Consider the following 18,103-nt stretch of genomic DNA (forward strand, 5'->3'; position numbering starts at 1 on the left):
GGGGGGGGGGGGACCTTTAAGGGGTGGAACCTAGTGGGAATTCTGCAGGCCACTAACAGAGCAGGCTTCAAGGGGTTGAAGAAATGCATCCCTTCCCTTTCCTCTCCCTATTCCATCTTCAGGACATGAAGGTTTTACTCTGTTACATGACAAACTATCCTTCCACAGAACCAAAAGTAAAAGAGGCAACACTAACCATGGACCAGAACCGTCCTACACTGTGAATCAAAATAAGCCAACGTGGCCTGAGGTCTCTACCATCATGAAGGTCCTACCTCCTGACATTTATCTATTGGTAACTATGGGTCTTTATTCTTTAAGCTTAGAACTATGAAGTTTCATCCGCAGCAATGACAATGACAATGATGATGATGATGATAATACTAACAGGAATTAAATGTGTAGCTCATAATCAGAAGGCTCTTCACCATTACAACAAATCTATGTATACACATGAACCTTCTTTCCATTTATTTAAAGCTTTTAAATACTTCTTAATAAGCTTTGAAAATGTTCCCTTTTATGAACAATGTCATTTTCAACAACTTCTGACTTATTACTCTGCTGTTTTTTATGGCCACTAAGATATTATCAACTTGTCTCCCAGCCCAGGTGCAACATAGGCTACAAAAGTGACAAGGACCTTGATAATGCTAAAAAACCTACCAGATATCAGAGTGGATTGGAGCCACTGGGGAAACTACATGCCTTTCAACAAAGACCTACTGTGAAGTAGGATGGGTGGCTTTCTGGGCAATGAGGGTCTTTTCCTAGAATGTACACAGGAGAGGCTGTGTATGATTAGATGTAATCCTTTATAGTCAGCCCCTCCCTCTCTCTCTTTCTCTCCCCCCCTCCCTCCCTCTATTCCTCCTTCCCTACTCCCCTACTTACTTATTACTTTGAGGAGGCTCCAGAGAACATTCTGGAAGCTTTTCCAGATGTATCCAGTCTCGTAAGGAATCTGGTCAGGCTACTACTGTTCACCATAGTCTTTTAGATGTATTTAACCAAGGACTCACCATTTGAGGCTACTCAAAAACAAATACCATACAGAGGCCACCACCCAAAGTTGTGTGTCATAGGACTGCAGGTGAACCAGTTCCCTGATTTCATAGCTATAGTCTATAATGGGCACTCCTGGACCTTCACTTCTCCCTGTAACCTGTGATTCCAGTACCTTTAAGTCTCAAGTTAGTTCCAGAATGAACAGCAGTGAAGCACAGGGACAAAGTACTCTCTATAGCCCCAGAATGGAGAGCTGCTTCCAGAGGTGCTGAGCAGCTGTCTGACCAGCTTCCATGTATCACTGGCACCTACCAGCCTGACGTGCTTCCCTGTGGAGGGCAACTATATGCCTTTGTCTGTTCTCTCTAAATTAAAGACAAGAAGGGGGTTTGGAGAGGTAGAGGAAAGAAGGAACCAGGAGGACAACAGTGGCCACAGAACTGGGAGTGACCACAGTCCCGCCCTCACCACAACTCACTTTCTCAGTGCTTTAGGGCAGGGTTGAACAAGCCGTAAACATTGATGGCCACCGCCCATCACTCACTCTCAGGACTGCAGAGAAACCCTGATGCCGCTGCTTCTCACATCATTTCCACACAAAATAAGAGGCCAGAGAAGCAGCCAACTCGGGTTAAGTACCTTCTGTGTACGTGCCAGGCACACTGCTAAGATACATGCAGGCACTACCTCACCTAATCCTCCGACATGTTCCCATACACATCATCAGTCCTCCCTTAGGGGCCAGGAGACAGATTCTTAAATGGTGAGGGAGGGAAGCTGGCTCACAGGAAGTCAACAGGAACCTTGTCTCCCATCAGTATCATCAAGGTCTCTGATTCTGCAGCCCACCGCTGGAGCTGCCTCCTCCACACGCACGCACATGCAAAGGACAAGGAGCCTGCTGTACAGGTTTGCTCAGAGCCAAGGGAAGCTGCATGGTTCTCGGTGAGAATTTACAGCCTGGCTGTTGTGCTCAGAACACAGAAAGGGTCCCCAGAAACTCCATACCATAGGTTCCACCTAGGCTGGTGGTAAACACGAGCTCGGTGCCAATGCAGACAGATGGAGATACTCCGCATCTCACCTAAGACTAGGAAAACATTTCCATCCGAGGCGGCCAACTTTCAATCTACTGACAGACATATGGGATTCATGGAAAATAATGGGTTTATATGGATTCCATTAAAAGAACAGGAAGCTTTTGAGAAAGCATTTGACTTAAAATATCTCTGGCTCTTAGAAGGGACAACACATAAAACTTACAACCAGGAAGTTTTACATCACATAAAACTTACAAGCACAGGGCAGACCCTAACCTGCCTGGGCTTGTCGTGGGGTTCGTGCAAGGAGGGCTTTCTCTCAAGAGTACGGAGCCTTCTCCTCTCTTCCTTAATCTGCCCCGTGATGTGAGCTACAACACACAGCCTTGTATCTGTAAGGATCAACAGATACTGCAAGAGACCACATTCTTCCTCCCTAGCCACTCACAGCCCTGAGATTCCCCTACCCCACATGTGGGGGAGGCAACCCCAGTCCTATTCCAGGAGGGAAGGACAGCTAAGGTACCAGTCACCCGGGGCTGCAGAACCTCTGCCAGAATCTAAGCAGATCAGTCCAGTAAATGCCTGTTTTGTTTCAGTGTTCATGGATTTGCTTAGAAATGCTACCTTTGCAGGCTCCAAGCATAGAAGAGACAAGGGAGGCTCATTAAAAATCCCAGCATCTGCTCCACAGGCTGCCTGCCTCTTTAGTGGAAACAACTGCCCTCTGGGGAAGCTGCACAGGGAGCACTCTCTTGAGAACTATGGGTTGGGCTGTGACAGAGAGAATGGGGCAGGCCCACGGATCATCAGTTTGGGCAGAAGAGTGCACAGAAAGCAGCACACATGCAAACCAGGCTTTTGTTCATCCCTAAGGAGCTCCGCAAAGTCAGAAAGCATGCCTCCCCTGAAGGACGGTCCCTAAGTCTGGAGACTTGAGAAACACACTAAGTGATAAGGGAACTCAGAACAGAAAACTGTCTGGCTATCTTTCCATGCCCCAGTTCACCTAGGTGTCCTGGCCATTGGCACTAGGTCTGTCTCCTCCTCCCTCCTCCCACCACTACCCTCCCCCACATCCCAGATCAGGTTTCAGCAACTGGATGTGCCCAAAGGAACCAGAGCTCAGAGACACCAGGAACACAGAAATAGCTCCTGGAGAAGCCACGAGGCCAGCTGTTGGCTTACCTGGGCACCTGGGGTCCGGTCAGTCCATGGAAGGGCCTAGAATCTGTGAGACTTGTGAAAGGCACTCTGCAGGGTCTGTCCCCAGCAGCCCCGGGTGGTGAGTCCGGCCCAATGGCGTCCCCCACCCACCCTGGGAGGGCTCAGTGTTCTGCCAGTCCCCGGGGGGAGTCAGGGCGAGAGGCGGGGCTGCCACCTCCAAAGAGGCCCATTCAGAGGGCAGCGGGAGAGTAGGTCGCAGGAAAGAATCCCTGGATTGTTGGGCGGCCAAGGGCTGCTGCGGGCCGCCTGCCCAGTCAGTGCCTCCAGACTTGGCCCCGCCTGCTCTCTGCTGCAGTTCGCTTCCTTTCCATTCTGCTTCCCTTCTTCCTCCTCCCCCCTTCAAGTTCGGAAAAACTTCCCGGCCAAAACCCACCACAACTTAAAACCACACCGAGACCAGGGACACCCAGCAGAGACAAGGGGCAGGACAAACAGCCACGCCCCACACCTGCCCTTCTCGGCAACCTGAGGACGCAGGAGGAAAGTCAGTGGGGTTTGACTGTGTGACGCTGAGTCACAGATTCCTTTCGTGGTAGAAGGGGATCACCTCACCCCAACAAAGCCTTCACCACAGCCCTACACAAGGCAGCCAGGAGACTTCAGCTGCGAAACCCACTCCTCAGTATCTGCTCAACTGCAGATTTTCCTCCTGGCTGCAGTGGGAACCAACAGAAACTGATCAGGAACCAGCCTGTTTCATTGGGCTTTCTACTAACAGGTTCTGGGAAGCATCTACATCTAGGTCCCCTTCTTCCTCCTACTTCCTTCATGTGTTTGCCCATAAGAAAGGGCCCTCAAACCATCGATTGAACCTCTTGACATCCTTCAAAATTGCTTACAAACACCAGCACCTATTTTAGTCTGAGACATTTTCTTACGCATCAAGTAGCATACAGAGTCTATTACCTGGGCACTAAAACACAGCCTGCACAGCAGCACTCCACGTTTTACCATGAACTGAAGGCAACAGAGTCTCACTCACTCTGCAAAAGTGAGCTTCTAGAAACTTCTAGAACATTCTCCCTGAACGTCTCAAAGAGATGTTTCTCCAAGGGTTGCTTCCTGGCCAGCATGTGCCAGTGTTGATTTTACTTCATTATCGCAGGCCTCGGCACAGAGGTAAGTTTCCGGCACAGCTTGCTGACCATCTTGCTGAATCTAAGCCTGCCCAACCCCGCAGGTCCCAAGAGCAACTTGATAAGGAGAGGCCCCTCAGTCCAGGCCCATTCAGGCCACGTGTCTAGGGCCCAGCCAGGAAGACCCCTGAGAAGACACTTCCTCCCAGTTGTTTATATGCCTGAAAACAGCTATCCCTGATATCGGAAATGCCTGGCCCCAACCCAACAGGATCTGCGGCGGGCTCAGTGAGGTGGGTGTACCAGCCTTTCCAGTCCACAACTTCCATTAGAAAAAGGTCTAACTCCTCTGTGGGTCCCATCTACCCACAGGCCAGAGGACTGGGGGTTGTGACAGTGTCAAAGCCATGACCCAAGCAGCTCTGAGCAGGCCTCCTCACAGACTTGCTTATCACTGCCAGCCCCTCCTCCCTCTCATCAGCTGCAGTGTTGGGGATTAAGATGACTTGGAGTGTTCCTTCCTTTAGAAAGAAAGTCATTCTCAGAAACCCCACTGTTTCCTCTAGAGATCAGGGTCAGAACCTGGACAAGAGACAGCCACTGTGAACCAGCAGGATGCCCATGGGAGGGCAGCAAAACCACAGCAGAGCACAAATAGAGTTCGTGTTAGGACCACCGCCCCAGGAATGGGCTGGGCCAGCCTTCACCTTTGCCAGCAGGATGCTGGCCCCATGACACCTGGAGCCTGGCTCCACATACTGGGGCTCAAGCTCACTGTGGAGCTGATGCATTGGCCCCTTGATGGGAAAGCTTTGCCTTTAACTCTACCCAATATTAAAAAACAAACAAACAAGCAAACAACGTTTTGTTTTTTACTGCTAGAGATGAACCCATAACCTTAGGCACATCTTCTCACTGACTGAAAGCCCCCTCAGCCTCCTGAGTGCTGGTGATACAGCACTCCTGGTGCAGCTAGGAGGCTCAGGCCCTGGCTGGAACTGTGTAGACGGACACTCCCCTAGAAAAGGAACCAGGTGCTTTGTGTGTAAGTTGTAGGTTTCTTTGCAACCCACCTGACAGCCCTGGGAAACATAAGTGGGCAATGGTGATGTAACCTGCAGGTCCTACCTGCAACTATAGGAACTGCCCCCAAGACAGAGCCAGGTGGACCCCCAAACCACCAGAATAACCACCACGATAGCTGACAACTCCAAGTCACTCCAATGCCCTTTTCCTGTTTGTCTGAGCACCGTCCACAGTTGAGCAGACCCAAAGAGAATTCTCCCTGACAATTCTGAAGAGAAAGGCTTTAAAACAAAACACACCCCACACCCAAACCCATGTGCCCGCCACCTCATGGTCACCCAATGTCATAGCCTTCTGATAAAACTGAATTCCAATAGCTGGTGACACTGACTTTCCACCAGTGTGCCATGCTGAAACCCAAGGAATACCAAATTTACCCACAATGCCCTTTGGAACACTTTCCCCCAGAAAGACATCAAGTGGCTGCCTGTATTTTTCTGTAAATGTGCTCACTGGTCGTTCCTCACAGGTTCGGGCATGGCAGTGCACAGTTCCTATGTAGCACTAACAGGGTGATACACTCCTAAGTACAAATGTAACCAGGAGAATTTGCTGATATGACCATCCATGTGCTGTGTATTATGCATCTGTGTAGAGTGGGCCTCTTGAGATCCTCAGTTCTATGTACAGATGAAAATCATGATTTAAAAATGGTGCCTGTACTATACATGAATGGACTTTCTGCTCTGACATCCATCCCTAGATGATACAATCTAGATGGGAGGACACGTGAAAAGGGTAGACAAAGCCCACACTGTCATGCTCAGCACACCAGAGAATGGTACCCATACATAGGGTTCCTAGAGCCAACACCCACAAGTCCTAGAGGAAGGGTACACATACTATCATGGGATCTAAACAAAGGCTGAGATACACAACTGTACTGAAATGGCCATCTCCTTCTTCTGAGAAAGCTCCATGATCTAACAGAGTACCAGATACCTCACTAGGCCCCAGCTGATTGACAGCAGGGAGCAAACAAAATGTTCACATCTTCATAGCTCTTAGCAACTCAGTTCATGTGCCTCTCCATACCTCTCACAATTCAGATCTACCACTCGCCAAGCACGATGTAGCACCCTGGCAGGAATGCTAGCCTGAGGGGACAGTGGCACCAGAGTTATAGCTGAGACTCCAGAGTATTACACCATTCTGATGCCTAAGGCTGTGTGACACCTAGCCTGGGCCAGGTGGACCAGAGGAGAGGGCCTTCAGAGAAGAGAGACAAGCACATGACTGGCCTGCCCGATGAGACATTGCCACAATTGTCCTCTGCTTATCCTTTATACTGTCTTCCAAGCTGTCCGCACTTGGGCGCCTACCTGGTTCAGTGTCCTGCACCCCCAGCTGTGGCTGATTCCGCAACAGACCTTAGGTTGCACACCCACCACAGGCTGGGGCTTCAAGCCAATTCTCCAGTCTTACGGTCAGAGCATGCTCTAGATAGCCAGCTAGGCTCTGGAAATGCATTTTGAATTAAAAAACTAAACTCCAAGACACTCTCACAGATAGAAGATGAAATAGACTCTCATTTCTAAGAAAACACCCGATACCATGCATAGTGTTAACATTCTTATTCTTTTGGTAAACAGATATTTTAAGAGGTTATGAAACTTTTGTGCTAGGTCACAGACAAGGGGCTCTGTCATCATGCCTCAGAGCCACCCTCTGGGCTGAGAATCATGATCAGACCAAAACTGCTGGCAACAGTGCCTGAATAGCATTTACATGCTTGCTTCGAGAATAGCCCACAGGCCTGGACAATGAAATGAGCTGATTAAGTATGATCAGAAAGCAAAGATCTCCCTAACCTACTACCAAGCAAGTCAAAGGATGCACCCTGCTCGGTTTGTAAGGCTCCCAACTCATGGGATCCTTCAAGTTGGCCTGCCTGGTGGACGGGGTGCCGGCAAGGGATGCCCGCAGCTTGTGTGTTTCGAACTGCATTCCACACAAAGCAATTCATGTTCTCATCGAAAGAGACTCCTAACAGTACATTCACGGGGCAGTGCTGGACTCTGACCTCCATGAACCCATCCCTGGTGTTTACTTTTAAAGATATTTACAAGCAGTCTGGTATTTTTTTCCTTTCACATTCTTCATCTCGGGTAGGGCGAAGGAAGTCTGCTGTGAATTTACTAATGCACATCTATTGCTGCAGCTCACCCTTCCCAGGATTCATTCCTTGGCACAAACTGGAATGCTAAGTGGATTGCAGGCCCTTGTGCAGAAAGTGCATGCGTCCCACAACCAGACACTCCTATGTTACGTTCACCTAATCATAAATACATAACTTGGTGTGTTTGCGCCATCAAGGTCTGCCATAAACATCACCTGCATTTACATATAGCATGTGCTTCTTTCTGCTCTCTAAAAATCGTAACGACAAAGTCATAAAAATTCAAACAGAAAAGGAACTGGGTATAAAAGGGAAGGCTGGCTGGGACATTTTACCACATGTCACGTTCCCGATGATACTAACTTTAAAAATAGTCATTTATTTATTTATTTATTTATTTATTTATTTATTTATTTTTGAGGTTATAGTATAATTACTTCACTCCCCTCTTCCCCTTCCTCTCTCCAAACCCTCCCCAATTTTTTCTTTACTTTCATTCTATGTATATGTGCTTTGCCTGCATGTATGCCTGTGCACCACTGTGTGCAGTGGCAGGGGAGGCCAGAAGACTCTGATCCCAGGAACTGGAGTTGCAGACAGTTGGGAGCCACTGTGTGGGTGCTGGGAATTAAACCCGGGTTATCTGGAAGAGCAGCCAGTGCTCCTAACTGCTGAGCCATCTCTCCAGTCCAACCACTCTTCTAAGCAAAAATAAAACACTACTTCTAAATAAGATCAATTAAGAGCCCCTAACCTTCTCTCTGCCTTTTTGTCCCCTTCTCAAATACTCTTGGATCCCACTTTTCTTCCCCTCCAGCAAACACCACACATCCCTGCCCTCTGGGTTCAGCCAAACCCGAATCCCCTGTTCTGAACTGTGATGAAGTCCTTGTACTCTATGATCCCAGTAAATAAATGAATGGACCCAACCCCAATTCTTCACAAAGCCTTGTACTCGCAGTGGAGACGACAGCCAGAAACGATCCCCGCATCACTCTGCTGAACACAAAATAGAAACTGCAAAATTACAAAAGCCTTCCTCTGAAGTAAACAAACAGCTATTAATCATTTTTAAGGATGCCCAAAGTCCTTAAATGTTCTCTAAACAACAGTTGTAGAACAACTGTTATGTGACAAGAGTGTCCGGGACTACAGAGGGGTAATGGTGTAAGACATTGTAAATGCAATAAATGACTGAACTTTCACTTTAAAGCGGCTGTGCTCTGGGAATTTTGCCAAATTAAAAAAAGAAAAGAAACTATTTTAGAACAGTTTTGAAGGTAAGTTATGTCAGGAACATGGCTTTTTTCATGAAACACTTCACTGTGGTTTTTTTATTTTATTTAATTTGGAAATTCCAAAGCTAAGTACCATCTAAGAAATGGCAGAATGTTTTGTTATCTTATGCTTCATAATATTTTCCTTTACCTATGTAAAGGTTGAGATAAGCAATGTTTGCTTAAATTCTTTTATAGAGGCATTTCCTTTTAAAAGACTTACATCTGGAATCCTAATACATCTATGGGTACCATTATGATGACTTTTGGTTTTGGGGTACAATTTGGCCAGAGTAATGGGGCACCAACAGACTGCTGCACTGCGAGCTTGTGCTGGCTGTTACAACATTACCCCCACAATATTCAAGTTCTCCTATCAGACAGGCAAGGATGCTCATGGGCCCCTGGGCACTTGATCACAGGAACTGCATGTGGTAGGACAGGAGCCATCTGACAAAACCTGCCTCAGCTACCCAGTCCTCCGTGTTCACCAAAGGCCAAACAGGTACCTCTCACAGGGGAATGGCATGGTGGCAGAGCCTGTTAAAATCTATCAGGCTGGAAAGCCTTCTACATATCTATCTGGACAGAAGAAGGCATCATCTTCCCTGGATCTGCAGTCATAGGTGGCTGCAAACCACCACATGGGTTCTGGGGAAAGAACACAGTCTTCTTCAAGCACAATCAGTGCTCTTAAGCCATGATCCACCTCTCTAGCTCCTCTAAATTGGCTTCTTCAATTTATTCAGGGACTAGCAGATCCCAGGGCTGCTGTGGTTTGCATTCTGTGGACTGTTTAACTGCTTGCTGGAGGGTGGCTTGTTTCTGGGTTGGCTGGGTGCAGCATGCTTATGGCAGGGAGCTGGCTGGCTCTAGGGACATTCGACTTGGGGACCATATGGTTAGACTAAGTGTGCAAGGACCTGGAGAGACTCGGGAACACGTGAGCCCTGAGCGTAGGGAAGGGCTGCTTTCGGAGCCATCCATTCTTGTTTTTAGCAATACTTCTTACTGTTCAGTGAACCCACTTCTGATATTCAGCCACACTGGGTGTCTGATTAAACCTCACATCTCTCAGCTTTAATGTCTAAGCTCCAGGTCTGCATCTTTCTTTAGCAGGAATCTAGCTAGATGGCTTCAGCAAGAGCCCACACTTGAGTCTCCCTTAGTAATGCGCCATCCACTCAGACCCTCCTACTCCACTCTGTACTGTGGTGAGAAAACCCAGCCAACATCACTGCATTAGGCCTGAGCCTGGCGATTTCTCTGGCTGTAACGGCACCTAATGCAATCTGCTCTCATTGTCAACCCCCTCCCCAGACTAGTGACCTGTGGTGTCCCCTTACATCTGCCAAGAAACCAAATTTAAATGCAAGTCAGTGGAAGCTTTTCAGTCCCAAGAAACGCTGATAACAACCATGCATGGAGTGGAATAATTTCTCTCCCCAGAGTAGAAAAGATGATGCATCAAGAATCGAATTCAGAGAAAAGTGGCTTTAAAATGTACATGGAGTTTGTTGAGGGTGGGGAGGGGATGGCTCAATGGGGTATGGGAAGTTTGTCTACGTTATCAGTCTGACCCTTGTGGCCACACCCTCTAGTGGCTAGTCCCTATGGCGTTCATTGAATGAGCACTTTGTGTCTGTGGTGGCCACTGCTAATCTCCAATTTATATTTATATAACAGCTTAGTGTTCATGTGGTTCCTATAACAAGTGGAAGGGGGGCTGTCTCAGTCTCTGTCCCCTGACACTGGATCCTCTTCCCTCCTACTTGGACTGCTTGGTTGGACCTCAATGGGAGAGGATGTGTCTAGACCTGCTGGTACTAGATGCCCCAGGGTGAATTGGTACCCAAGCAGGCTCCCCTTCTCTGAGGAGAAAAGGAGAGGGCAATGGAGGGAGGGATTTGTGGGAGTGGGACTGGGAGGAGAGGGGAGAGAAGGGCTGTGATCGAGCTGTAAATTGAATTAAAAAATAAATTAAAGAAAAGAAGTTTAAGAAGCTATCTAGGAGCAGCCTCTTAGGAGTTCAAACCTGGAGCTTGTGTTATATAAATCAATTATTAAAATGGCTGAGCCATGTCTTGATGACCAAAGTATAGCCTGAAGACCAAGGAGCTTGGGTCCTTCCTCAAGGACAGGAGTAGCCTAGGGACTGCCTTTGAGGGACAGGAGAGTAAACTCTCCCAGAGAACAACTTGGAGCAAAGGTACTGAGTGGCCAGTTCAACTTCAAATCCCCCCAGGCAGTGCAGAAAGAGTAACCTTGGAGCCAAATTCCTCTTCAAAGCCCTGTTACTAAGCAGAGACTTTCTCAGTCTAGGGAACAGGCTGTTACAAGCCAGGCTCTAAGGAAGAACTGGTGCAGGTTAGGATGTTTCTTTGGACCTCTGGCAGACTGATGTACCTGTGGATTATGGCCAGAGAATGACTGCATTTTCAGGGAATAGCAGATAGCAAACTACATTATGAAAATTAAATGACCAAAAAGAACATATGTGGGGCATCTCTCCATCTGCTTATGCCCAACTCATCCCAAGATCCCAAGAAAGGTGGGCGATTTCTACCTGGAAGAAGCACTGGACTCTTAGCACTCTCTCCCTGCAGTGCGAAATACTGAAGGTCTTTAGGTTTCAACGTAGAGAACAAGAGTTTAGGGACAGGAAATCAAGTGTGCCTCGGCTAGGAGCTGGCTCAAACACGGCACATAAAGATGACCATGTTGTAGGGCTCATGTAGACACCCTGCTCTTTGCTGGAACCCATTTACATAGTGAAGCTAGATAGCATTCCTCCTTCAAACCCCTTGCTGAATGGGGAATTCACCAGCAAGCTAAACACCTATGCCAAGCTGAGAGCCAACCCTACTGAATTGAGCCTAAATTGCCACATATGTGAGCATCAAACCTGATTCCTAAGAATCCTGAGAATCCTCTCAGTGTCTTACTGCTACTCAACTCCCAACCAAGGCACTGATAGCCACATCCCAAGGTCAAGAAAGACATGTCCTTGCCCAAGGATACTGGGATATGACCCAAATGGAAATATTTCTGCATCAGAAAATGCCTTGGTAGAAAACAGCAACCATGCATATGGATTCTTACCTCGACCTTTGTGCAAACTGGCTGGGCTGCTCAGCTGGGGCTCAGGTGGGCTGTACGGAGGGTAGCGTGGCGATGTTTTCACTGGACAAAACAGTACAACAAAGGATACTGTCACTCCCCCATCTTGAAGTACCAAGTTGTACCCAGCTAGTTTTTCTTCTTTCTTACCATATGGTGTTTCCGGAGACACAGGGAACGCTGGGGTCAGACACATAGATGACTCCTTGCTGTTTGGAATCCTGCCATCGATCATATTGAGGTCAGAGGGATATGCAGTGATCACCGTCTGAAATCAGCATAGAAGAAGAACAGACATGTGAGAAATCACAGAAAGGTCCCTGCCACAGATCTGGCCCCTCAAGATAGCTGAGAGTCGGTCAGGAAGGACAACACTGGCATCACCATGGAGGAAGAAGCTCAGCTATCGTCAAAGCTGGAGACGGAGAGAAGGAGCTTGTGGACCACAATCTTTAACAGGGTGCTGGGCGGCAGGGAGACGAGGGTGATGGAGACATTGCCAGGGAAGTGTGCACCCTACCAGTGAACACAAAAGCATCACCAAGGATTCTTTAACGACATCACTGCCACAGGGAAGTAAAAACACACAGGAAGTCACACAACACGAGCGGACCCTTCCTTGGGAGAGCCATCCCAGCTATCAACAAAAGATGTAAAAGTGAAGATGATAAATAAGCTGTCTTTTCTTTTTGCCTATTTGAAAGGCTCCAATGTTTCAACTTGAATGTCAGGTACATAATTAGGGTTAATTATCTGGGGAGGGTGGCCTGCCAAATTCTGATGAGAAGCCTTAACTACCTTGGAGTCTCTTGCCTGAGGATCTCCTCGGGGTCATCATTTGCATGAGGGCCCTGAGTTGCAGACTAGAAGTCAGCAATAGGTGTTGGCTGTACGTCCATCTGCAGAGCCCTGCTAGGGTCAGGCCGATGCTTCCTAAGCTTCACATCCCACCTGTATGCATTTCACCCTCATTCTACAGATAAGAGCTTTGAGGCTTCAATGGCCTCAAATGATATACCCCCCTCTATTACCATATCTGGGATTATGTGGCCCCCACCAGGCCTCTGACCTGTGCTCCCTCCCAATCAGAACCCCTGTCTGTCACTTAAGAACCATTTATATCAGCCGAGGAGGTCAGTCATAGGCAGAGAGGTTTCAGTGACTGGTGACGTTGTGCAAGGATATGGCATAGCCACTTCCCTAAGCATAAGGACAGGAAAACAAGTGGAGCTGAGAGGGGCACAGGACCAGCACATACCTCTTTGATGTCTGAAGGAGAGGAAAATGATCCCAGGCTTGGGGCTGGGTCCACTCCAGCCTTTCCCCATCCACACTTAGAGAAGGTCACCTGGCTCGCAGCATCATTATCATACTGCCCGATGCTCAGCTTGCGAAGCCGTCCCCCAGTGGGGTCATCACCTGAGGAGCCAATGAGGAGGAAAAACAAATGGGTACGATCCTTACAGCAGGGTGTAGAGACCTCTGATAAAACCCATCTTAAACTATCCACGGACAACGTCGTCACTAGTCAGCCACTCCACACAGACAGGAGGACTGCTATGGGCAGGCTATGGGATGCCCAGAGACAAGCCAGAGCACTCCATCCAGAAAGGGCAAAGCAGGTGCCAGAACTCAGCCCACAGTGCTAGGACAGGAGACTATGGCTAAGCTTAAGTTCAGAGAGAGCCAGCTAAGATCCAGCCTGTTATAAGAAGGTGAGCGCCTGCAGTGAGCCAGGCATGTGGCTCTGTTGTGGCAAACTGAATCTTCATATGGGAGAACTCTAAGAATGAACATTTAATACCCCAATGCCAGTATCTCCACAGGCATTTACTCCTGACCCAGAGGTACCTGGTTCCTGCTCTTAGCCAAACCTGATCATCTTGTTGGGCAGAAAAATAGGTCTTGGCTAGCTTGTTAGCTTTTTAAACTTTCTTCCAGGGAATTCTTAAAATTGGGCAATAGGGGGAACCTGCAGCAGCCTACAAAGGTGATAATGTTTCAAGTCACAATGCAGTCTTTCATAACAAATGAGGATTTGTTGGCAGTGTAGGCTTAAGCTAAAAACACAAAATCCCTACAAATATGGAGGGGCGAGCATGTGATTCCATGAAGCAGGGCCACCGTGGGTTCAAAGTCGGTCTGAACTAGGTGTTGAGAGGCTATCTCAAAAACAGTAACTAAATGGGGGCTGAGGAGATGGCTCCATCTGTAAAGTGTTTGCTGCACAGGGAGGAGACTTCACACAAGGTCACCAAAATTCACTCTCAGGGAGACAGGCAGCCATCCTAACTCTTAAGGTGTGTGGTCCTGGGATGGAGGTCCGACACGGCAGGACTAACAAGGCCTAGTGAGAGAAAGTCTTAGGGGACAGCAGCTGCCTTAGATCCAAGGTGCCTGCATCTGCCCCAGCAATGGTGACAAAGAAGACAGGTCAGAAAGAGTAGGTGTACCCACGGAGACAGCTGATCAAGCAGGCCTTTCTTCATGAAAGGTCCATAATGCACTCATCACAGTCGTGAGCAGCAGCCCAGTTTCGGAGCTGAGAGTTCACTCTGCACCACTCAGCAAATCAGTAAACAGCCGCGTATCAGTGTCAGAGGTGCAATGGCAAATGCTTTAGGGTACCAAAGAAAGAAGACAATGGCACCAAAATATTCAAAATCCAATCTCTGGGATGTGGAATTCCAAACAAGGGCTCATATCTTCTATGGATGTCTCCATCTTTTTCAAGCTTTCAAATTACAATTCTTTTTCATAATTTTATTCTTTAAAACTGTAATATACTTATATCATTTCCCCCTTCCTACACCTTGTTCTTATTCAAATCCATGGTCCCCTTTTCTTTAATTGCTGATATATAATACATATGCATATAGTATATACATACACACACATATTCCTAAATACATAGAACAACCTGCTTAGTCCGTATGTTAACTTGTATTTACATATTTTCAGGGCTGACCATTTGCTATCTGATAAGCATTTCCATGCTTTTTCCTGGTGACTTTCTCTCCTGCTCTCAGCAACCCTCAGCTGCCTGCAGTTCTCTGTGCAGGGCTGAGACCTCCTGAGCTCCCCTCATCCATGTTAACATGTCTACTGACATTACCTGGCCAGGTCATGTTTAGGCCACCATGCTGGTAAGAGTTCGAGTATAACTTCTCTGACATTTCTAGAAGACACTATCTCTTAGCAAAGTTCTAGTTCCTTTGTATCTTTTATGTTTTCAGACATAGACACCAGAGCCTCAGAAGAAAGGTGGGCTAGGGACTGCCCACAGAAAACCATAGGCACCTCTATTTCAGCCTGACACCTCTCACCACACTAGGGCCTCTTAGCCACTGTTCCCAGATAGGAAAGACACAGAGGCAAGCAGACATTTCTACTCACACCCTTGTTATCTTGAGATCTGGAAGGAGGCTGACTGCCACAGGGACATTTCTCAAATGGTGTCATGTACTATCTCTGGTGCCTGCCAAGCTGGTTGCCCCCTTTAGAAAGACTGAAACAGAAAGCATGGCGTCTCTGCACTGCTGCTTCCCTGGGGCTTGGATTCCTTACAAAAGATAGATGTGGAGGTAGCCACTTGCCCAGGCATGGTGCCGATCCCTGCGATCATGCCTAGATCTCAGCTCTGATGTCCATCCCAATGAGGACTGGGTGTCTGTGAGTGGGTGACAGACGGGAGGGCAGGAGCCAGAGGGTAGCCTCCCTTAGAGAGCCTGTGGTGGCTTGCCAAACACAGGCTCCCCACCCTCCCTTCCCTGGGAACAGTGCCATACTGTGAGGAAGACACATGGCTTTTTGTTTATTTTTCCACTCTAGGCTCAATGTGTGAGTATCTGCAGAGGAATAAATCCTTGATGCTCACTAGGTTACACTCTTCATTAACATAAATTCACCTGCACACACAGCCACTGCTACGTACCACCCTTTGTCCCCCCTGCTCAGGGGGTGTCCCTGGGGCTATCTTATCTGCAAGCTCCTAGCAGGACTCCAGGGACTAGGGATGGGAGTCAGGGGCTGCATCACGGCTGCTGTTCCACATCTGCAGAAACGGCAGAGCATGGGTTTACATTATTGACTTCAGATTGCCAGGGTAAAGCTGACTTGATGAGCGTGGGCAACCTGAATAGCAAAATAATTATTGAGTCAAGGAGGAAGTAGGTAAACCCTACTCTCTGAACAGTGCATATAATTCATGCCATACAGGTAGCCACAGCAATATTTATTTCTCACTTTCCAGAAGAAACCAGGAAAGGAGGAAAAACAAAATCAAAAAGACTTCAAGAGAGCAGGGGATGCTGGTAGATTCTCTAAGGACACGACTGACGCTGGTTTGATGTGCAAGAGAAGCTGGGCTGGGCTGAAGGAGCCCTCTCGGGGTTCTGGGCAGCCTCACACTCACACCAATCCCTTCTGGGCTCTGAGAACACCCAAGGGAAACAGGGACCAAATCAAGCTCAAGGGAACCTTTGCAGGCACAGGGCCTCTCCCATAACTGTGGCAGGCCCACCTGTGCTGCTGGGGCCCAGTTGGCTCCCTTCCCACCGGTACCTGCTGGGGCCCAGTTGTTGTGGGGAGCTACACCTACTTCCAGCAGGTTCCCTGCCAGTGAAGAGGAAACCTGAACCAGCCTCTGGCGCTTACAAAAGCTCAGGGAACTCAGAATGCACCAGGACACTTAAGGCCTACGGGAACACGGAGTATTGGCCTGTAATTATGCCAATAAGTCTTGTTCCAGGAACTCTCCATGCAGCCAGGCTCCCTATGGAGGAGGGGCAACTAGAAAAACCAAGTGGCAGTATGACTGGATGCCCCACAGCCCACCAATTGTTATCAGTACCTCTGAGCATTCATCTGTCTTTGCATGGGGTCATCCTTCCACCAAACCCAAAGGACCCACTGGACTTCAGGCTAGAGCTTAGGACCTGAGTCCCTATTTCCCCGTTCCTGCTACCCCCCCCCCCCCAGTCCGTGCGCTGATATGTGGGCACACCCTCTGAGTGCTGCCCAGGACCACAGACCTTGTCAAGCAAAACAGGAGCTGAGACTATTATGAGTCTCTGGAGGGCACTGAACCTCAGAGAGACTGGGAAGCTGAGGCTAAATCACTGAGAACACAGATAGGGACAGAGCCCTATAGCACTCCAAGGCCAGGCAGCTGTGTGGGCAGTGTGGGAGTAGGGCAAAGACAGCCAGGCTAGGGGGCACCCCCACCAAGGCCACTATGATAGTGGGGAAATCATGAGAGTGGGGAACTCCCTCAAGCGCTTCATCTGGAGACACTGGAGGTCTTGTGGGAAGGTTTGCAAAGCACAGGGCACACAAGAATTGGATGCAGACCAAGATTGTCAGGCACTGTGTTGACATGCAGGACTGAGTATAGGATAGCCCATTGTTACTGGGAAACTCTGAGTGTGTGTTTGGGAGAAGGAGTTTAGACCACTTAGCTGGAAAACTACATTTTAGGATAAATCTCCCACAATGCTCCTTGGCAATTCTGCACTTCTTCAAATGCACCAAACTCCTAATCATGAGAATGGTACCAAACCCTTCCTCACTGAGTTTCTTGGTATCACCTGGCCTATCTGGAAAGAGGGAGAGAAGTACGGAGCAGGAGACATCATGACAGCCATGCTATGACACCCATACTGACTCTTTAGGGCAGAATCCTCTCCTCAGTGGGCATATGGCCCTCTGTGCTGCGAAAATAAACCTACCAGTCCTGCGGAAGGCAGCTTATGGGCAGCTACATGACCACTGGCTGTCCTCTACAGCACGGTCCCAAGCTCCGGCCCCATTAGAAGCAACCAGGGGGAACATCCCAGCCTCAAAGAGCCAGCCTGCAAGTGACTAAATACACAACCACAATTATAACCATGTGGTTCTCCACAGAATGTCATCACAATCCTCCACTGAGGGCCTCATTCTTCCTCTTCTCCATCTACTCTTCCCTTGGAGCCATGGCACTGAAAGGAAATAAAACTTGAGACCTGTGATTCATGTAATGTATGTCAAATAGCCCAAAGAGTTGTTTGTGAGCTTTGAAACCTGGGGCTGAGAACATAGCAGAACAGACCAGGACATGCCCGGGCAGGCCCATCGCTTCCCTATCTCCCACCCCTCTGACCTCAGGCTGCT

General features: G+C 48.4%; 1 protein-coding gene across 3 annotated transcripts in view; it reads right to left on the reverse strand.

Moving 5' to 3' along the window:
• Tns3 (tensin 3) overlaps window positions 1-18,103 on the reverse strand; it is a 233,443-nt gene that overhangs the window by 32,973 nt on the left and 182,367 nt on the right. For all 3 annotated transcript variants that reach the window (XR_003838006.1, XM_021176014.2, XM_029483501.1), the window contains 3 exons: window positions 13,212-13,372; window positions 12,104-12,221; window positions 11,936-12,016 (listed from right to left, as the gene is read on the reverse strand). Coding sequence is in view for 2 of the 3 variants with exons in the window: in XM_021176014.2 (XP_021031673.1) it covers window positions 11,936-12,016; window positions 12,104-12,221; window positions 13,212-13,372 (360 nt within the window). In the remaining variant the exon portion in view is untranslated. The remainder of the gene's footprint in view (window positions 1-11,935; window positions 12,017-12,103; window positions 12,222-13,211; window positions 13,373-18,103) is intronic.

Source organism: Mus caroli, chromosome 11, assembly GCF_900094665.2.
Source record: "Mus caroli chromosome 11, CAROLI_EIJ_v1.1, whole genome shotgun sequence".
In the NCBI taxonomy this organism is placed as follows: Eukaryota; Metazoa; Chordata; class Mammalia; order Rodentia; family Muridae; genus Mus; species Mus caroli.